This window comes from Ursus americanus, chromosome 8 (genome assembly GCF_024610735.1).
Source record: "Ursus americanus isolate L20-20 chromosome 8, mUrsAme1.1.p, whole genome shotgun sequence".
In the NCBI taxonomy this organism is placed as follows: Eukaryota; Metazoa; Chordata; class Mammalia; order Carnivora; family Ursidae; genus Ursus; species Ursus americanus.
This window is the reverse complement of record NC_142134.1, coordinates 12,656,172-12,679,474: the sequence shown is the minus strand read 5'-3', so window position 1 is coordinate 12,679,474 and position 23,303 is coordinate 12,656,172. Positions and strand designations below refer to the sequence as shown.

The 23,303-nt window shown below is 34.8% G+C and overlaps 1 protein-coding gene across 3 annotated transcripts in view; it reads left to right on the top strand.

The window, feature by feature from the left end:
- Positions 1 to 23,303, top strand: part of CCSER1 (coiled-coil serine rich protein 1) — a 1,291,424-nt gene that overhangs the window by 134,017 nt on the left and 1,134,104 nt on the right. For all 3 annotated transcript variants that reach the window (XM_045791946.2, XM_045791951.2, XM_045791957.2), the window contains 2 exons: positions 8,138 to 9,502; positions 14,305 to 14,489. In XM_045791946.2, coding sequence (XP_045647902.1) covers positions 8,179 to 9,502; positions 14,305 to 14,489 — 1,509 coding nt within the window. In that variant the 5' untranslated portion in view covers positions 8,138 to 8,178. The remainder of the gene's footprint in view (positions 1 to 8,137; positions 9,503 to 14,304; positions 14,490 to 23,303) is intronic.

Below are 23,303 nucleotides of genomic sequence, written 5' to 3'. Positions count from 1 at the left end.
TTTCTAAAATAACCTTAACAATTTGGACTCCTTCATGTCTATAAGTACCACTTCACTTACTCAAACTTGATATTATTTAGTTTTAAATTGTCAGTGGTAAGAAATTGTATCTTGCAGTTTTTCCTGATTAATAGTGGAGTTGGAATATTTGTGCATATATTGATTAAAGATTTGTGTTTCCTCTTATGAAATTCCTGTCTATATTCTTTGCTACTTTTTTTCCTGTTTTTTTTTTCCTGTTTCTAATTGGCTTATAGTTCTTTTTATATTCCCCAATTACTAATAGGTTTGAGTATCTTTTCATATATTCATTGGTGATGTGTATTTCTTCTGGGAATTGCTTGTTCATATTCTTTACTCATTTATTTGACTTTTTAAAAATTGGTTTATAAGAATTCTTTATATATTCCAGATAATCTGTTGCTTATCATCTATGCTTCAAATATTTTCTTTCTCATTCCTTAGAGAAGTGTGCGAGTGGTTGACTGGCCTGAGAAAATGAAAGATCAGCCATATCTCAAGACATCAGTAGTTAGTGCTCCAGATCCCGTGGGATCAGTCTGAAGCTAGTCTCCATTGCTGACCACATATCTGATTAGCTTTTCCCTCTGTCCTATGATAGGACATGTCCTTTCTTCACCTTCTTCTGAGAGTAATTCTCTACTAAATTGCTTGAACAAGAATCCCTTCCTCAATCCCTTGCCCTGCTTCTGAGAAACCTCACCTAAGATGCTGTGAGGACTTTTTTTTTTTTCAAAGTAATATTTTAAAATGAACACAAATTTCTCCAATGTAAGATATGATTATAAAAAATAATTTTTCTTTGTTAACAAATATATATACTTTTAGATGTGTGCTATCTTCTTTAAAGTTGTGTATTTGTTACACTGACATTGGCATGGCTCAAAAAATTTATCAGATTCATCTTTTGGGAATCATGTTTTGAGCCTAAGACAGTCTTTGAATATTCATAATATTGTCAGTTATTTGCCTCTCGAAGTCTGAATGATTCTGTTAAAGATAAGTAAGACTGAATAATTGAACTCAATATTTACTTATTGAAAAATTGAACTAAACTTGTCAAGTAGGAGATCAGCATGGTCAATAATATTTTGGGTCAAAAGCAAGACATAGTTGAACGGAATTATTTGTAAGAGGCAAGTTAAAAAATGCAACAGTGGCCGCATCACAGTTATTCATACATATCAGTACTAATTCTAAGCTCCACTGACATGTAGGTACTGTGGCTTCTAATAATCATTCTGTCCTGTTCAGGATTGCCTCAGGAAATGACAGCATTAGTCTGTGAGTAGACAGAATTAGAACTTCCAGGTGAGAGTGGTTTGGAAAATTCTAAATTGAATTTAAAAACATTTGTTGTGAAACAGTACAAACATGGTTAATGTTCTTGATAAATAACTTACAGTTATTAAAGCATTTATCATATGTTATTAGACCCTATACTAAATGTTTATTTTGTGTGTTTACTAGATCCTGATAAAAATTCCTTAGGATAGGTGCAATTGTTTATCTTCATGAAGAAACTTAAGTTGCAGGGTGTTTAAATACCTTTTTAAGCTACTCTCAAGTCACTTAACTCATGGGTAATGCCAAATTCAAGTCTAGATATTCTTGTGGCAGAGTCTGCATTCTTAACATGTAAATGCAGTCTCATTTACCTAAGCCTGGTCATATGTAGATACAGCTTTGGCATCTTTCAAATATTAAATTCTATCTAATCTCTGGCCCAAATCCATTCTTTTGATATGTGTTTTTACCTTCTGTGGTCTCTTCTGGTCGCTAAATAGCTAAGATCATGGAGGGCTGGGTCTCAAGATTACATGTCTTTCTAGAAATGTATCATGACCCCTTGTCTTCCATCAATTCAGACAGGGAATTCCTGTGCTTCCCTCAATCCTGCTGGAATAATCTCTTTGAAACGTAGTCTCCTTTCCTATTGTAACAGTTCCCATTATCATGCTAATTCAGCATCACTTTATTTTTTTCCAAGGAGATTGATTTATACAGATCTAATCAGGGGCAGTCTGCCTCTGTTTACTTATCATCTTTAGAGTCAAATCATTTTTAGTAGTTACCTTCACCTAAAGGTAGGTATTTCTGATATAAGCAATTATTTGTTTGGATTATTTTCTTGTTTATTTGTTGAAAAGAACTTTATGTACTCAGTGTGGCTACATTATATGCAAATTTAATAATTTGCGAATTAAACATACCCGTTCAATGGTATGATTTCTGACTCTTTCTCCCTTCAGCTGACAATCTCATTTTCTTCCCTGTGATGGATCATCCACTTGGTCCTGATCAGTCATTTGTTGAATTTACCTCATATTGCCCTCACTGACCTTGTGGCTGAAGTGGCCCTGTTCATGTTGTGGTCGTGATTTATCTGTTAAAGATGCTTCCATTAGTTCCCCGTTCATTTAAGGGAAAACATTTTATTTTTATCTATTTATTTATTGAGAGAGGCAGCCAGCGAGAGAGGGAACACAAGTAGGGGGAGTGGGAGAGGAAGCCTGATGTGGGGTTCGATCCCAGGACTCTGGGATCACGCCCTGAGCCGAAGGCAGACGCTTAACGACTGCACCACGCAGGCGCCCCAGGGAAAACATTTTAGAAATTCATCTAAGAATAACTTACACCGTAAAGTTAAAGAATATTGAGGTGTGAGTTGCATGGCTTTGTAATCGAGAGTCTGGACTGGAGGGTTTTCCAGCTGAGCCCTAACCACCTAACAGGTGTGAGCCTCATTTAAGTCTGTGGCTAAATGACATAATTAGATAAGATTGTTTTGGAAACTTCTTCAAGCTTTTATTTTATTTAATTTTGGTAAAAGTTGATCAATGCCCTTTGATATGTTTACATATAATTTATTTTCTGTCATCACTTTCTTAATGTTGAAAAATTGTTACCTAGGGAATATTTTGTTTCTGTGAATTTTCTTTCTTCTATTTCATCATGTATCGTGGATTTTCTCTTCAGCATGATCATTTAGGCTCTATCTTTCATTTTCCGAAATCTTTTCTGAGAAAGAATAGACCTGGGACCAGATTTACTTCATGCAGCATTCTTCACAAACCTTTCAAATATTGATCATTATTTTTAAATTCCAATAAAAGTGTATGCTTTGGGGAGGTTCATCATAAGGGATTGGAATACTGATCTTGATTTATGTACTCCTCCTCCCCCACAATATTTTTAGGTGAATTTTAAAATGGAGTAATTAGGACAGATTTTGATAAGTAGCTCATTTTTATAATCACTTTATGCCCCACTTGCTTGAATGCATTTTATCAGAAAAGGAAGAGACTGGACATTTATTCAGTATCAGGCAGAGTGCTAAGTTTCTTTCTGATGTTACACCATCTCATATTTAAAATAGTTATTATCTATATTCTATCTCATGCTGCTAGTAAGTGGCAGAGCTTGGATTTGAAACCATGTTTTTTTCTTTTTTTGCTTCCTGCATGTGTGTGTAAGTATTTTTTGTTTAGTTTTATAAACTAAACATCACACGTTTTGAGAGAAAGCCAAATGATACTTGACTATCTCAGTTGTGGGCTATCAGGTGACTCTTCATCTTTGGCTTATGGTGAAAAAAATATGAGGGGTATTCAAATTCTAGGAAAATATTTGAAAAATGTTGGGAAAGAAAAAGGTGAAGGGTATTGTTGTGTTTCTTTTACATGTTCAGACAGACGTAGCTATTTGTGTATGTGGTATTCAGTTTCCAAGATGATTGCTTTGAAACCCTGCAAAGTGTTTTTATGCCTTCAGATAATGCCTTTGGAATCGTGAAAGAAAGTATGTATATATATTTTTTTCAGTAATATTTCTTATTTTACATTTACTCTATTTTAAATAGGTAACGTTAGCAATGCATATAGCCCCTTTAACTAGAATTAGTATTTTTCTGAACCATGCCAAATAAGATTCACCTCTCATTTTATTCAGAATAGATCTATTGTATAATGTTGTACTCTGAAGGGTAATGATAGTGTTTGCTAAAGTTATAGAGATCACTGAATAAAGTAGTCTGGGAACTTTTTGTTAAATCCTGGTGTTAAAGAGCAAAGAATACTATTTCTTCAATTGAGATCAAACTGAATTTCACACTACTTCCCATAGGGTCAAGTTACGCATCTGTGTAGTGGTATCATCTACTAACAGCCTAAATTTTTGTTTATTCATATAGCTTTAAAGGTATAATTAGAAGACACTCTTCTTATATAACAAATTTGTTTTCCCAAAGAAAATAATGTTCATAGTAGTAAAGGCTCCTGGAAGATGGGCAGGTCTAGTTCAATCTGTGTATTTTTTAGGATCTGTTATGATTGAGATGATATGACTTCTGAACCAAGAAATATTAGAGGAGAACTGAGAAAATATGTTTATTTTATCTGACTTGGAAATTTATAAAAATATATGAAAATATACACAAGGTTTATTAAGAAATTAAAAGGCGATTGTCAAAATTATAATAAAAATAAAATTAACATGTTGCAGTGTTATATTTGTCTTTCATTAATAGTTGATGTGATGATATATTGTTTTATTCAACTTGTTCAGCATTGTGCTTCTGGAATGTTTTCAGCTGTTAGCAAATTTTAGATTACTGAATGATTTTACAATTGGAAAGGCTTTCAATTAATGGATGAATCTCTAAAGTTGTAATTTAATATAGTTAACCTCAAAATTGCAACATTTGTTTATGGTAGTGAGGCAGAAAATATGTTTATTTAGGTTTGAAATACTGACGTATTAAAGTTAAAACTTTATTCCCTGAAATCCATTTACTCTATAGGTACTAATTGTTGATTATATTAGATACTGGGGTCTCAAACTTTGCCACTGAGAAACTTACGGTAAAATAGTAAAGTCAGATAGACAGATGTTAACTATGCAAGGTAATACTTAAGGATACATAAAGGAGTAGTAGTACATCCCAAATGGGAGAGGATGGGAAAGTGGTCAGGGATGACATCCTAGGAGGGACAATGTTAGAGAAATAGGAATATGTCACATTGGGAATTACAGGAAGGGCATTCCAAGCAATATCACATCTGCAAATGCCCAGCAGGTGAAAGTGAACAGAAAATGGCAAGCAGTAATCATTCCAATTAGAGAATTAAATATGAGGAGGGGAATAATGAATCTGGAGATATAAATAGCATCTGAACATTGAAGAGTCTCCAAAAAATATGGATAATTCAACCTATATATATGTTATCTTTCTCTTTTTTAGCTGGAAAGCTGTCAGTAGGAAATCAAGACCTTGATTTAAAAGACTGTCAGTTAGGCAAAGTGAAATCTAAAGGATTTTTATCTCCAATAGATTTCTTTTTAAAGATTTTATTTATTTATTTATTTGTCAGAGAGAGAAAGAGAGCACAAGCAGGGGGAGCAACAAGCAGAGGGAGAAACAGACCGCTTGCTGAGCAAGGAGCCCAATGCGGGACACGATCCCAGGACCCTGGGATCATGACCTGAGCCAAAGGCGGATGCTTAACCAACTGAGCCACCCAGGCATCCCTCCAATAGATTTTATATCTACTTCATGTCATTGCATTCAATGTGCAAATCTCTTAGTATTTATGATCTTTTTACTTAAATTAGGTTAAATATATTAGCAGCCTAAGTGTATTATTAGTACCCAATAGAAGTACAGTTGTTTTCATTAAGCACTTAGGAAGAGAGGAGTAATTACTGTTAATTTTTCTTCTGAAATTTTTATTAGTTAAATCCTTTGAATACTTGCTAAAGAGATATTGAATGAGTCCTTATTTTTAAATGCTGACACAAGGGCACCTGGGTGGCTCAATCAGTTAAGTGACTTAAGCTCAGGTCATGATCTCAGGGTGCTGGGATTGAGCCCCTTGTTGGGCTCTCCATTCTGCAGGGAGTCTGCTTACCCACCTCCTGCTGCCTCTTCCCCCACTTGTGCTCACTCTCTCTCAAATAAAAATCTTAAATAAATAATACATTTTTTTCATGATTTCACTCTTACTGATGCTTTAGTTAACATCATTCTCAGTTGCGATTTTTCATTAATGTGCATGATTTATTTCCATTCAATACCTAGTGAATAATTTTATTATAATTGGAGCATTATTAACCATTATGATTTTTAGCTGGTGGTGAATCTATGGTTATAAATGCCTTAATGTCAAGGTATTTACCATTATTACTGGATATTTTCAGTATTTGTGCATAGTGAAATATTTCTTGGCCTTTTTTTTTTTTCTTACATTTCTTGCTTTTGTGTCAGCATTTATTTATTTATTTTGTATCCACTTTGGAAATTGGAAATTGGTTAAATTAGATTTAACCTGGGAGGAAAATTAGATATTTTTAATTTGTGAGATTTTAAGAGCTAAAGTGTTTATATTTTGTTTATATTTTATATTTTATTTTTGTTTATATTTTAAGCCTTATTCTCACAAAGGCTTACAAGAATATGCAATTATTTTGGGAGTGTTTTACACATAGTTTGATTTAAATTCGAATTTAGTGAATGCAAGTAGAAATCATTTAATAAAAATCATCTAATGCAAATCTGTTAGATTTTATATCATTTGGGACAAAATATTAAAGATCTTTGAGTGCAAATCCAAAAGAGAATATATTTTTCATTTTTGTTACATGCTTCTTTAGGACCATGAAAGTATTTCACTTGATCAATCTCATGATGTTTCTGTAAGGAGAAGAAAATGGAGGGCTGGTCATTTTATGTAGTATTTTGTTATTGTTCAGGTAGGTAGTTTTGGTTGCAAAAAACAACAAAATGAAACAGAGTCTGATTCAAGTTGACATCGGGGGTGTATACGTTACAGTTAAGGAATTACGTGAAATATAAAAACAAAGCAAAACAAAGCAAAACAGGGACCAGTCGCGGTACATTATGAAAATCAGTGAAAAACAGTCACCAGAATGGCAAGATTGACCTTACAAGTAGGAATCTCTGAGGTGGAAGCATAGCTGGACTTCTGGCAGCACAAGCTTGGCTCTTCATTCTATTGAAGGCAAATTATCATGCTGATTACAAGCTGATCCGATGGTTACATAAGGATTAGTTTCTTATTCCTGCTTTACCACTTACTAGCTGTAGGACAGAAAGTTACCTTTCCGCTGTAAAATGGCCATGGTATTTTTATCTGCTTCTGCAGTTAAAAACATTAAAAGAGATAATCTGTGTAAGAAAAGTACTTGGTGCGTCACAGTTAATGAACTGTCGAGCTGCCACCTTCACCTCCCCTTCCCTCTTTTTCTTCATCATCGCCACCCTGACAATATGGTTCATAAATTTTCTATGCTTCTGCTTCTGTCAGGATGTATTCTTACTTGTCTCAACATTACCAGTTGAATTAATTTTCATTCAAGGCTTTTCGTCAACTCATAGTCATGTTTTCCTCATAACCTTATCTTGTTTATAACCCTACACTGTATCCTTTGTGGTTTTAACCCTACACCGTATTCTTTGTGGTTCAGTTTCCTCTGCCAGTGGCCTGATTATCTCTCACTGCCCCAAAATCAAACTCCAAGGAGAACAATACTTCCTATTTTTCTTTTCTTTGACTGAAGAGTCTAGTGTCACATCATCCCTTAGTCTGATCTGTGATTCTGTTAAGTTCAGATCAATAACTTGTTGAGTCTTGGGGTGTATCTGCTGCTGGTTGATAAAGGCAGTGGTGGGGCATTTTACCCAGAGGGCAGTGATTATGGTGGTCACATGCCTACTAAATCTAAATCAGTAGACATAAAAAGTTAGGGTCAAACAACTGACCAAAATAAAGAACTAGTGGGAGTAGTAAAGCTGGGTCATGAATAGTGATCTTGTGTCTTCCAACCTAATAATCTTTTCAATAGACTGAATATTCTTGGTAATCTTGAAATATTTGAGCCATTATAAAATCACTGTGCAAATTTTTGGATAATTTTGCTACTTAAAATTTCAAAAAATCCTTAAGTTTTAGAATTTTATTATTTATTATTTTAGTATGAACCAAATTCTATTCCATGTCCTGAAAAACAATGTTTTATTTTAAAATATCTTTATTATAATTTATAATTGAACGCTACTGACGTGTTCTTTTTTTTTTTTTTTTTTTAACTTTTTTAGGCTGCTAAGTTGGCTATCACAGTGCAAGCCCTGGAGTCCCAATGGGGGACTCAGGATCAAGACGATCTACCCTGGTCTCCCGGTTGCCAATATTCAGAAGAAGTATTAGCAGAAGACATGATTCTCTTCCTTCTTCACCCTCCTCCAGTAATACAGTTGGTGTCCACAGTTCCTCTCCTTCCAGCACTAACTCAAGCTCAGGTAGTACAGGTAAACGCAGGAGCATATTCCGTACTCCTTCCATTAGTTTCCACCATAAGAAGGGGAGTGAACCTAAGCAAGACGCTACCAACCAGAACCTTAGTATTTCAAATGGTGCTCAATCTGGTCATAGCGGTATGCCAAAACTGAGTTTGGAAGAACATATTAAAACCAGGGGAAGACATTCTGTTGGTTTTAGCAGTTCACGAAATAAGAAGATAACAAGATCTTTAACAGAAGATTTTGAAAGGGAAAAAGAGCACTCAACTAATAAGAATGTCTTTATAAATTGCCTAAGTTCTGGCAAAAGTGAGGGGGATGATTCTGGATTCACAGAAGAACAAACTCGCCGTTCTGTAAAGCAGTCAACAAAGAAGCTACTTACTAAATCCTTTTCATCTCACTATAAATTTTCTAAACCTGTTCCACAGAGTCAATCCATTTCATTGGTACAACAGTCTGGATTCTCATTGGAAATTACACAGTACCAAGAGAGAGAACCTGTATTAGTAAGAGCTTCTCCGTCTTGTTCTGTGGATGTAACAGAACGGGGAGGAAGCTCTTTACAATCTCCATTGCTTTCTGCTGATCTTACAACAGCTCAGACACCTTCAGAGTTCTTAGCCTTGACTGAAGATTCTGTGTCTGAAGCGGATGCATTTCCTAAAAGTGGAAGCATGGCATCCCACTGTGACAACTTTGGCCACAATGATTCTACCTCTCAGATCTCTTCCAATCCTGCTGCTGTTACAAAGACAACAATAGACCTTATGGGAACTGTTCCCTGTGCAATTATGTCTCCTGGAAAATACAGGTTAGAAGGCCAATGTAGCACTGAATCTAATTCCTTACCAGAAACCTCTGCTGCTAATCAGAAGGAAGTGTTATTACAAATCACTGAACTACCCCTTATGAATGGGAACAACTCAGAGACTCACTTATCAGGAGATATGCAAAGAGAAGAACATATGGTAGTACAAAATGGTGAAACAATGTTGGCAACAAGCTCCCCAAAGAAGCTTGGATTTTATGAGCAACATAAAGCAATAGCTGACCGTGTTAGAGGGATTCATCCTATTTCAGATTCAAGGATAATACCCTCTTCTGGTGATCATCATATTTTCAACAAAGCATCATATGGCTATGAATCAAATCCTGCCAAAGGTATGCTGATTTTCTTTGTATCATAAATATGAATTCTAATTTTCATTCTAATTTATTTAATTTTCTTATTCCATCTAATGAATAGAAACCAGTTTTCCTATTTTTCACTCTCTAGTAATTTTTTTAGTTATAATTTATTTTAAATCTTTTCTCTACTTGATTTTAAACTTACTTCACTTGTATTATGCTAAAAATGTAATTCAGCAATATTACTCATTTTTCTTAGTTGTGTTGTCCAGATTCTGACCCTCAGAAGAGAGTGGGAAGAAATTAATTTTATTTGGAATGTGGCTTTATGTGAAATAAGGATTTCCTTTTTTTAGAGTAAATGATAGAGTATTGGTATTTCTTGTCAATGAAATGGATATATTCCAGCCAAAATCACTATAAAGGACATTTGTATAATTTAAATTCTATTTCCTATTTTAACAAAACTTGATTTATTAGGTAGGATCTATGTTTCAGCACAAATAATCTCTATCTTTAAATACAGTAGACTTGCAGGCTTTAAAAATACTGGCCTTGGAGCCTGGATACTATGATTCTAACCTTGCCTCTGTCATTAAATACCTGTGTAACCTTGGGTACCTTCTCTTTGGTTTAAAAAAGGGAGGGGGATGGGTGGTTGAGTGACTTATTTAACAGAAAACTTTGTTATTTAATATAAATTTCAGTTAAGAAAAGTGTTGAATATATACCACCTACTGGGCTGTATTTGACATTATTTTAGTTTTTTTTCTCTGCTATGATTCCTCCTACCACTGCTGCTGCCGTTGCTACTCCTACTATTCCTATTACTGCTACTACTGCTACTGCCAACAGTTCTCCCAACATTGAATGCTTATTATGTCTCATTTCCCATTCTGTGGACTTTGGATACATTAATTCATTAAATTCTCAGATGATTGTAATCGCTACTGTTTTGGTAACCCATTTTACAGATAAGGTAATTGGAACACAGGTACATTAAGTAATGTGTCTGAAGTCACAACATTAGTAGATAATTGTTTGGGATACAAACCTTATGAGGTAGGCATTAGTGGTCTCCATTTTACAAATATGAAAACTGAGACCAAGGGATCATACAGCTGTTGAGTGACATGGTCAAATTACAACTATCTCAATTCAAAACTCAGGCTCTTAGTGACTAGGCTTAGTGACGTCATGACCCCAGCTCTTTCCAAAACATTAACACTATTACATAAGATTTATAATAAGCCAAATTATATATTAGAGTGTCAAGAATCATAAGATTATATGATTAATTCAGTGAGTCCCTCCATGAATATAGCAATTTTAAAGTTTTGTTTTTTTAAAAGATTTTTTAAATTTATTTTTTCGAGAGAGCGAGAGAACGAGAGAGAAACCAGGAGTGGGGGGAAAGGTGGCGGGGGGGGGGAGGAGCAGAGGAAGAAGCAGACTCCCCGCTGAGCAGGGAGCCCTATGTGGGACTTGATTCTGGGACCCTGGGATCGTGACCTGAGCCGAATGCAGACGCTCAACCAACTGAGCCACCCAGCCGCCCAATTTTAAAGTTTGAAATGCATGAATGAATTTTTTGATCTTGGTAGCCTTGTTTGTACTTACAGCTTTAGTTACACCTTTAGTTAATTCTTTAGTTATAATATGGTAATAGTAGAACAATGATGGTGATGATATGGATGATGGTCACCCTTTTTGTACACCTAATATGTGCCCAAAAACATGCTAAGCAGTTTGTTTGCATTGTTTCATTTAATCTTAAAATTTATTTTTAATTTATTTTTAAAAATTTTAATTCCAGTGTACTTAACATAAAGTGTTATATTGGTTTCGGGTATACAATATAGTGATTCATCAATTCCTTATCTTACTCAGTGCTCATTAAGATAAGTGTCATTTTAATCTTAACCAAATTTTTATATGGCTGTTATTAATAATTAAGGATTAAGTTAAATGACGTTATGAAATCACACTGTTTGCAAATGGTGGATCTCAAATTGGAATTTAGGCAGTTTTTAAAAGAAATATAACAAAAAAAAGTAGAAATGTACTTATCCTGATTATATCTAATTCTTATTTAGAAATAATCATTTGCCTCAATGTCAAATTGAATGCTGTATATATCTTGCTGACTACTAATCTGTTGACCAAGATCCTAATTGTGAGCCATTCAACACATTAATTTCAATGAATTTGATAATGTGTTGCCTATTCGTGGGACATTAGCTGTTTATTCATGTTATCTACAACTTGTAAAAAAAAAAAAAGAGGGATAGACAGGTAAGCTGGTAATGTCAACAAGGAGAAGACAATAGTATTCTGTCCTTCATTATGTGGAGAGGTTCTTGTGTCATTCATAAGGATTTTAGAATTTGGAAGTTCAACATTTTAAAACCAGTTAAGTAAACGTATTTAACATAAGAAAGAGTTGCTATGTACACTAAATTCCATAATACTGAATTTATTCTGTATTTATTATGGAAGATGTTTAAGCGAGTATTTAATACATATCTGAATGTCTGAGGTGTATAGTCATATCAAAAATAATAATATAAAGTTGAGCTCTTTATTTATCTATTCGTTGTTGATGAATGCTTATGTTGTTTCCATGCCTTAGCTATTATGCATAATGCTACTATAACTGTGGGGGTACAGATACCTCTTTGAGATAATGATTTTGTTTCCTTTGAGTATATACCCAGAAATGGAATTCCTGGATCATATGGTAACTTTATTTTTAATTTCTTGAAGAAATTCCATACTTTTTTCCATTGTGGCTGTACCAGTTTACATTCCCATCATCAGTGTATAAAGGTTCCCTTTTCTTCACGGTCTTGACAATACCTGTTATCCCTTGACGTTTTACTAATAGCCATCCTAACTGGTGTGGTGTGGTATCTCATTGTGGTTTTGATTTACATTTCCCTGATGATTAGTGATGTTGAACACCTTTTCATATACCTGTTGGCTATTTTGTATGTCTTTTTGGGAAAAAAAAATGTCTATTTAGCCTTTTCACCCATTTTTAAATTGGGTTATTATTATTTTCTGTTGAGTTGTGTGTGTTCCTTGTATATTTTGGATGTTAACCCCTTATAGGATATGTTATTTGAAAATATTTTCTCCCATTCCATAATTTGCCTTTTCATTTTGTTGATTGTTTACTTTGCTGTGCAGAAGCTTTTCACTTTGTAATAATCCCATTTGTTTATTTTTGCTTTCATTGTTTTTGCTTTTGGTGTACAATCCAAGAAGTCATTGCCAAGACTAATGTCAAGGAGCTTACCCTTATTTATTTATTTTTTTAAATGAGTTTTACACTTTCAGGCCTTATGCTCAAATCTTTAATTCATTTTGAGATTTTTTTTGTATGTTATTAGATGGGATTCTCGGTTCATTCATTTGCATATAGCTATCCAGTTTTCCCAAGACCATTTACTGAAGAGACTATCCTTTCTGCATTGCATATTCTTGGGTCCTTTGTCAGAAATTAATTGCTTATATATGATGGTTTTATTTCTGGGTTCTTTATTCTGTCCCATTGATCTATGTGTCTGTTTTTATGCCAATACCATAGTGTTTGATTACTATACCTTTGTAGTATAGTTTGAAATCAGGAAATGTGGCACCTCCAGCGTTGTTCTTTTTCAAGATTGCTTGGGCTATTTGAGGTCTTTTGTAGTTCTTTTTGTAGAATTGTTTTTTGCATTTCTGTGAAAAATGCCATTACCATTTTGATAGGGTTTGCATTGAATCTATAGATTGCTTTGAGTAGTAAGGACATTTTAACAATATTAATTCTTCCAGTCTATGAACACAGAATATCTTTCCATTTGTTTATGTATTCTTCAACTCCCTTCATCAGTCTTACAGTTTTCAGTGTAGTGATCTTTCACTTCCTTGGTTAAATTTATTTCTGAGTATTTTATCCTTTTTGATGATATTATAAATGGTATTGTTTTCTTAATTTCACTTTCTGATAGTTCATTATTTGTTGTTTGGCCTCAGGTCTCACAAAGAACATTTTAAGTATGGTGAGCAGGGTTTTAATCAAGGTAACATAGTAGCAAAGAGTTGAAGGTGATTAGTGAGTAAGATATACAAATATTTAAGATAAATATGACTGTGCAAAGGCTATGGGAGAAAGGCCATGGGACCTCAGTGTGCCTGCAGTGTTCTAGCAACAGCAGGAGGTCCAGTGTAGCATAAGCAGAGTGAAGGAGGAGGATGCAGCAGAAGGTAAAGTTAGAGAGGTGAACAGGTGAACATAGGGAGGCCCTTAGTGAGGGGACAGAGTAGGGTCATATCATAAGGAAACTGGTAGGCTATTGGGAAAATATCAACTCTGTGACTAGAGGAGTGATCATGACCAATGTCACTTATGTCTTCAGTGTATCATTCTGGTTACCATGTGGAAAGCAGGCTATGTTTTTTGGGGGGAGAGAGGCAGGTGGGAGTAGGCAAAGGCAGGAAACTGTTTAAGTATTACAGTAGCCCAAGCTAGGGTTGATGGAGTTTGGTCCAGGGTATTCGTAGGGAAGGTAGTAAGAAGTGACCAGATTCTGTACACAATTTGAAGGTAATAAGGACAGGATTTGTTTGTGTGATTTATGGGATGTATGGGGAATCCAAGGATGACTACAAAGGTTTTGAACTTGGAAGTGATTCCATGACTAAGTAAACTAAACTTACCACTATTTATTACAATTTTTTATAGAGTTTTTGAGTGACACTGAGAGTATCTCATTTTCTTTCAATGTAACGTTTATAAAAGCTGTATTTAAGCATCTGTATTTTTATTTTTCTATCTATTTTAATAGTTCTTGCCAGTAGCTTCAGTCCATATCGAGAAGGAAGATTTATAGAAAGGCGGCTGCGATCCTCATCTGAAGGAACTGCAGGGAGTAGCAGAATGATTTTGAAACCCAAAGATGGAAATGTAGAAGAAGTGAATAGCCTAAGAAAACAAAGAGTGGGTTCATCATCTTCAAAAATGAACAGCCTGGTAAGTAAACACATACACTTGCATTTAATAAACTAATTATGTGCGTGACTGGGATATTCATGCCTCTTGCAATATGAAAACAGACTGACAAAAAGAAAAATGACTGAAGAATAGATGCTTCATATTTGAGGGAAAATTGGTCTCCTTAGTTGACGTCCCAAGTTAGAGAGGCTGCGTTTTCACTCGAGACTCTTACGCGTCATGACAGATAGTTGCACACCGTGATGGTTACCCTTAATTCCTATCTTCCTTGCTTCCATAGAAAGGTTGATATTCTCTCTTCTAGAACAAGACTCTGAGATACACAAGCTAAGAAAAAAAGCCGATCATCATGAGGATACCCTTCGATAGCCATTATTTCACACCATCTCTCTACCCTATAGCCACTCTAAAAAATGTCCAGTTACAAGGCACACTTATTCCAGTACCACCCACTGACCCCTTCGTGGATCCTACTGTGCCTGTCCTTTTACAGTGGCCTGTCCACATAGAATGAGGAGCCTTTGGGGTCAAGACAAAATGCCCATCCAAAGCTTTGACACATTCTAGGTAACCAAGATTCCAGATTCCTGGTCCAAACTGCAGGAGCCTTCAGGTGAGGGTGAAGGTAGCACGTGTACAGGGCTGTTGGGTCTGACCTTGCGCTTGGGGGCCGTGGTGTCTTAGAGGCATGTGTATGATGCTCCTTCACAGTGACAGATAAAGGCGGGGTGGGAAGAGGTGGTGAGTGGACGGCAGCCCAGGAGGTTCAGAAGGCCTCAGGTCTCACAAATATTGGGGTGGGCTTGACTTTGGAGTTCTCTTTGCTCGCTTGCTCACAAATGTTTCCTTTTACAGCAGTGTTTTTGATGCTTGATATTTAACAGTATTTCCTAAAAATGATCTTTGTACCTGTCTATCTACCTACCTACCTATCTACTTTCCTATTCATGGATATGTGTGAAAAATGCTCAAAACTAAATTATTCATATATTTTATTTCTATGTATTTTAGATGATTTGGTTTCAAATGAAAATAGGTTGTTCAATTTTGATAATTGTATTGTGAAGAAGTCTTAAGTTACTGAGGCAATGCTGAGTGATAGCAAAACCATTGTGCTTGAAGTTAAAAGTTCAAGCAATTAGGTGGAAAGATCTTAATCTTGAGCAAATCAGTAACTACAGAACAACAAATGATAGTGGACTTTTTTGCATTATACTAAAAAATGATTGTGTGTGTGTGTGTTTATATTTGTACATAGAGAAAGATCTTGTATTATATTTGTCTTTTTTTTTTGGTGAATTGAAAGTGTTTTATTATTATTGCAGTTGCTTTTTTTTTAGGGAGAGAGAGAGTGAGAGAGAGAGTGGTTGTGTGTGGGCTGGGGGTGAAATAGGGGGAGGAGCAGAGAGACAGAGAGAAAGAATCTTAAGCAAGCTCCATGACCAGCATGGAGATCGACACGGGGCTCAATCCTATGACCCTGAGATCATGATCTGAGCCAAAGTCAAGGGTCAAGATGATTAACTGACTGACGCCCCACAGTCGCTATTTTTTAAGTGCAAGAACATGTTAAAAAAGATTTCCAGTTGATGCAACATTAGAAGTTATGATTAATGACTTATTATGAAACATTTCTCTTCACAAAATTCTCATTTTTCCTTCATAGAGATGTATTTATATTAATAATTGTACACTATGTATTAAACTTGCCCAAAGTTGGGCCTTTAACATATTCTCTGTATCTCATGTTTTTCATAATATATTTAAATAATTCTTCTTGTAACATCACAAATTACTCTTCTTCCCAGATTCACTTTCAAGATTTAAAATTTAAATTTAAATTGTACACAAAAATGCAAGTTTGTTCTTTTATTTGAGAATTTTTATAGAATTTTCAAAAAGTGTCCCTGCAGTAGTATAAATCGTCCACTAGATGGCAGGGTTACGTCATTGTCATGATTGGGGAAAGGCTATCATTGTTAGAACAGAAACCTGATTAAAATATTGTACATGTTCATTGAATTTACAGGTCGCACTTGTTGAAATAAATAGTGATGCTTGAATTTCCATATAAAACCTATCAAAAATTATTTTATGACTTTACTGTTTTCTTTTGGATTTCATAACTAATATCTCATCCTTTTAATTTACAGTGTAATCATGAATTTTAAATGCATAAAATATATTCTTTAACTCATAGCAATATAAGGAGCAAATGTTTGCGCTCTTCAGTAATTTTAGTTATAGGTGAAAAAGTGACTTACATATTTAAGAAATTATAGCTTTATGTGTGAACAGTTGACACACATTTTCTATATTCCTCTTCCAAAATAATTCAAACAAATGTATGTGTTTAAGAAAACATTCATGTTCAGTTATTCTTTCCTTTTAGAGCAATAATAATAGTAACACATATTTTTAATACTTATTTGGACTGCTCTTAATGCTTCATGTGTATTACCACATCCAGTCCTTACCATACTGTCAGCCAAGTGGTGCTATTACTAATCACATTTGTGAAAGAGGACAATAAAGCACTGAAGAGATAAGCATCTTGCCCCAAAATACATATAGTAGGTGGCAGAGATAGGGTTTATATTTGGATTCTACCTGTCTAACTTTAAACCGTAGATGCTTTGTGGGGAATATGATAGATTTGAAATTAATTTTTTTGTGTTATTTCTGTGTAATGAAGTTAACACAGTTAAGGCAGGCTATACTTGCTCTAGGTATAGGCTACAACCCTCTGTAAGGGATACAAAAAAGAAAAAATTTAGTGCTGATTCTGAACTTAAAATGTGGTAGTATTTATGGATACGCTAATAAATGGTATCAATGTCTTTACTGAAAAATAGCACATCTAGAAAGGAACTTTGTCACAAAAAAAGATATTCATATTTAGAAGGAACTGGAGTATTTTGTGTACTTCATGGGGATTTAAGTTTACCCATAGAATATGGCTTTATTTATTAAGATGCTGAGGGTTTCTGAATAACCAAAGACATACTCTAATTAGGTAGACCACAATTCTAGTGGTTTTTTTTTTTTGTTTGTTTGTTTTTGTATATTTGTATGGGGATATTTCAGTTTGAAGGGAGAGAGAAGGATATATTAACTCTTTGAACATCAGTGGCTCAGAAGAAATTGGAGTTGGCTTGAATTTATTACAGGAAACCAAAATATATCTGGAAAATTTTGATAAGCATTCACATTTATTATATGTTTTCAAGCTGCTTTAAATAAAGATTTTCCTTCATTTTCCTCTACTGAGTTATTTTCTTGATAAAATAGTGTGGTCCACATATTTTAAAAAGCTTTTCTAGAAATAGGCTCATTCTTTCTAGGAACTTTCCCTCCAGACTGTGGTATATAAATGAATAAATTTAAGGATTTATCATGGTTTCTTCAACAGTTTTACACAGTGACATTTAATTCCATATGTATTTGGAAGATCCCCTTGCTTTAAAAAAAAATTTAGACAATACAGAGGCTCTGGCATCATTGCAGCAAGGCAAGTGCTTGAATGTATGAATAAGGATAAGCTAGGATATGTGATAGCAAATAACCTCCAAATCTTAGTGACTTTTATAATATGGATTTATTCTCACTCAGGCTATATGGTTGTTGTGGAAGGTTCTGGGAGTTCTGTTTAATGTCTCATTCTGTGTCCAGGCTGTTCAGCCAGCTACCATTGCATATAATGGCTTTCATCATGGCAAAAAGAGATCTCTGGAGGTCCTCATCCCAGCAATAAATGCTCTGATCTGTGAGAGACTCATTGCACTTTCTCTCACAATTTATTGACTAGTTCTAATCACTTGGCCAAAACTAGTGGCAAAAGGCTCCAGGAAGTACATTGTCTTCCTTGTGTAGACCCAGATATATTTGGTGGGCACTAACGACTATCATATTCTTCAAAAATTTAGTGTATCTCAGTTCTTTTAATTAGCTGAGATTTTCTGCTTGCCTTCTCCTTCCACGGACTGTGATGTATGCCTCACATTGCGCTGGTCATGGTGGTTGAAAAAGATTAAGACATCTTTGAAATTTAAAGATTCATTTATATTGGGGTGCCTGGGTGGCTCAGTCGTTAAGCGTATGCCTTCGGCTCAGGGCGTGATCCCAGGGTCCTGGGATCGAGCCCCGCATCAGGCTCCCTGCTCAGTGTGGAGCCTGCTTCTCCCACTCCCACTCCCCCTGCTTGTGTTCCCTGTCTTGCTGGCTATCTCTCTCTCTGTCAAATAAGTAAATAAAAATCTTAAAAAAAAATGAAAAAATAAAGATTCATTTATAATTACGAGTTTTGTTTTTTGGGATGTGCACTCTTCCTGACTTAAAGTCCTTGAGCTGTCTATCTAAATTAATTTTATGTGACTAAGTTTCTGGGAACCTTACTGTATTTGGAAGTATTTATTTTTTTTACATTAAAACACTGGTTTGGATAGTTGTGTTATCTTTAGATTACTCAACAAATGCATCCACAAAGTTGCCCTGAACTATTTGTGCTAAGAGATTCTGACAGCATTCGTTTATGGCTAGTTTTACTCAGACAGCATACTTTCTCTTATTTTCAGTTTGACATCCTGCTGCCTTTTTGTAGGAACTGTGAATGGCATAGTAAAAACAAAAACCAAACAACAACAACAACCCCCCCCCCCCCCAATAAACTGTAGGACTTCTTAGGTAGAAGAACAGACCAGATTAATACTTGAGGAAAAAAAAAGTTACTTTCAGATTATTTGCTTCTCCTGTCATATTTTAGTTCTTGGCGTGTTGAAATCCAGAATTTAGATATGACTGGCAGTAGTTAAATAATCTTAAGACTAATTAAGCCTTATGTTAAATAGCCAACACTTAACTGTGCATTCACTTTTCTTCTGGGGCCTACTGATCTCTCCTTTATTAGCATATCTCTTATTTATTCATTTATTTGTCCATTTATTCACAGTTTTTTTCTTTTTTAAAAAATTCTATTTATTTATGTATTTGTCAGAGAGAGAGAAAGCACAAGCAGGGGAAGCAGCAGACAGAGGGAGAAGCAGACTCCATGCTGAGCAGAGAGCCTGATGTGGGACTCGAGCCCAGGACTTTGGGTTCATGACCTGAGCCAAAGGCAGACGCTTAACCATCTGAGCCACCCAGGTGTCCCTATTTGCAGTTTCTTTAAATAAGTATTTCTTGAGAACCTACTGTGAAGATACAAAGATGAAAGACACGGGCCTGGAAGATACTTAGAGTTCTAGCTTGGGAGACATTAGCACAATCTTGTCAATGTATCTGATTTAAAAATTCTGACATTTTAAAATTCAAAATGTGCGGGGGATGTTTGATTTGGATTGTGGCCACTTGATATCACTGTCCACAATCCAAATAAAACATTTGAATGTTTGATCCTGAATCACATTCAGGATATGTGAATTCTTGTCCCCCTAATTTATATGAAGTCTTGCTCATATGCTTAGTTAACATTATTAAATATATGTGTAACTTAGGTTTTTTGCTAATTTCTGCCACTGAGGCCCAGCTGCTAATGTTGAGCAGGGATTCTAAGAGGCAGTGAGAAAAGGAGAAATTACATTCATGTTCAAAGAAACACCCCACCTTTACCATCCACCAGGCAAATGAGCTCTACTGGCCTTTTGGGATGTGTACTTTCACACCTACAGTCTGTGGCATGAAGGTTTTTGGAGCTCAAAATTAAAAGCAAAGGAAAGATGATAATTAGGTCTTATTCAATAAATGTTTCCTCCTAATTCTGAAAGCCTAAATGAGACTTTCAAGTATGTAAAAATGTTACTGGCTTTTTGAGAGTTAAAATAATGATCTCAGCTTTCGGTTTAACTCATTGTCAGTGGAATTAAAGGTAATATCATTGCAAGCTACAGGTACATTTAATGAGAACAAGGAGCCGTTAATATTTGTAAGGAAATGAAGGCACACAAATCGTTCTTCTCAATTCTCATAAATTTTAAGAAGGAAAATCACAAGTATCACTCATTTTAAACATTGAATTACATTTGTTGATAACTAGTATATTAATTTTAGATTAATAGCCCTAATCCATAATGCCTTTATTGATTTTTCTAGTTAGTAATGATACCTTTCCCATCAATGTCCTTTTACATTGTATCACATATATGGTACCCACTGCTTAGTTATTTGAATGAATAGGCTTCGTTTTACCTATTAGACCTCATTCATTTAAACAGAAGAAGTTTTGTACATATTAGCATTTCTTATAGCATTTAGTATAATGCCTGATACATAATAAATATGGGTGAATTAAAGATATAATTGTTGATCAGGTTGTGACATATGCTCATATAGATATGAATTAAAGCCTTTAGTAGAATTGTTATATATGGTGTGCTTATGCACATTTTTGACCCTTTAATTTGTTATACAAATGTACACATATTTTTATGATCACTGTTTGATACAGCTCTGATTTTTGATCCTAAGGATACTAAGTACTTCATCAAGATCATATCAATTATGACATTGTTCCAGTAGAAACATATTTCATTTTAGGATAGTTAGCCTTATGGAATGGTTTCCAGGATCATATCAGTACCATAGTTATGGACAAACTATACAGAGAGGACAAGAAATAGTCAATTATTTGTAGTATTTTTTGGAGAACCTGTTAAAAAATACAAGTTCTTGGTCAAATATGTCTAAGGTGATGTTTTAAAACTCCTCTGCATATTTTATCTAGACTAATTCACTTCATTTCCTATAGACTTGCAGATTCAGAATTGCCTTTAAAAAAAGCAGAATCGGATAAGATATTCCACTCACCCCCCCCCCCCCCCAGTTTCGGGGGTGAGTCCTGCTCATTTAGAAGCTGTCACGATTTGTGTGTTTGGTGCACAGAATTATGAATATCTTCTCCAGAAAGTTAACTCACTTCGTCTAAAATGACTTGAAGACCAGGTTGAATCAATAAAGTTGCAGTATCGTAATTATTACCACTTCTCTTCATAAAGTTCACATGAGATGTGCCTGGCACTTAATTTTTTCCTTTGTGATATTTTCCTGCATGTAAGTGTCTTAGGCCGTAAGGGCCACTGTAATAAAATATCCCAAACTAGGAAGCTTATAAATGATAGGAATTTATTTCCCACAGTTTTGGAGGCTTGGAAGTCCAGTATAAAGGTGCCAGTGTTTTTTCTGGTTTATAACCGGCACCCTCTTGATGTGTCTCACATGGCGGAAGGGGTTGGGGAGCTCTCTGGAGTCTCTTTGATACAGGCAATAATCCCATTCAGGAGGGTTCCTCCCTTACGACCTAAGCGCCTCCCAAAGTCCCCATGTCCAGATACCATCATTTCAACATTTCAACATATGAGTTTTAGGGAAACACAAACATTCGGAACACAGCAATAAACAATCTTGTTGTTAGCAATATTGAACTATACGTATTAAAAGCTTTTTTAAGAACAGTACATGTTTCTGTTTATTGCTATTTATCAAGAAAATAATTGAGAAGGACAGTAGTAGAAGGCAATTTAAGATTCTTTAGCCATACTACATCTAGGTAACCATAAGATAGTTTATATCTCTAAAAATAAGAAATTGGAAAATGAAGTTAATTGACCTTTTATTCTTTGGGTTAGAATGCAAAGTGACAATTTTATTTTTAATTGGATCAAGTTATCCTAATTTTCTGCGAGATGAAAAGTATTTTATGCCTTATTTAGGTAACCGCATGGGCTGGCTGGTTTTCATAGCATGAGAGAGAATGTTTATTGATTCAGAATCCATGACAAATCTCTGACCATCTGAACAGCTGCACAATCAATGTATAACACCGAATTGACCTTGAGTAAAATAATCCCCTTTTCTGAGGGAATAGTCATTGGAATTTGAAGCTTTTACATTATTCTAGTTAAAAATAAAGAAAAATGTATTTTTCTTAAAGTTATTATTATTTTGAAATTTAAATATAAATGCTTATTAATTTTAGGGGCACCTGGGTGGCTCAGTTGTTTAAGCGTCTGCCGTTGGCTCAGGTCATGATCCCAGGGTCCTGGGATTGAGCCCTGAATTGGACTCCTTGCTCAGTGGGGAGTCTGCTTCTCCCTCTCCCGGTCCCCCTCTTTCTTGCTCTGTCAAATAAGTAAATAAAATCTTTAAAAATTAAAAAAAATAAATACCTATTAATTTTAGAAAATTAAATAAAACAAATTTTGAATTCCAAATTCAAGAAATAGACAATTGTATTAGACTTATGCCTAATATTAGGCATTATGGCCAGTTTATAGAAAAAAATATAAATACTTTAACATGAATATTATTTTTAAAATACTTTAAAAAGTGAGACAAACTTGTATAATTATCTCAGAAACCATCATATTTGCAATGTCAGGATAAAAGGTGTGATTTTCAAATGAGTTGTGCATACATACTTCACACATTTGCTTGGTGATGTCTTTCTTTAAATTCATCATTCCTAAATTAGAGTAGCTGTCATTATTATCACTTTTATAACTTAATACAGTGATCATTTCTCTTCACTGCTAAACATTTGCTCTAAAATGCCTTTTTTGTTTATGTCTTTTATTCTTACTTGTTCTATCCAGCCTGAAACAATCTATTTTTTTTTTTAGCTTTGTCTCTTAGGCTCTTCATTATATACATTTGTAGTTACCTTAAAAAGTTATGATTTTAATATTCAGCTAGTTGTCTTTAGCACTACCCAGTGCTATGTGTGTGTGCCAGTGAGAAACACAAAGTTTTTTGTCAAGAGAGAGACATGAATCAGAGCTTTTAATCACACATCAAGAGGCTCAGGTGAACAGATAGAGATATGGAATACCTTTCCAGCTC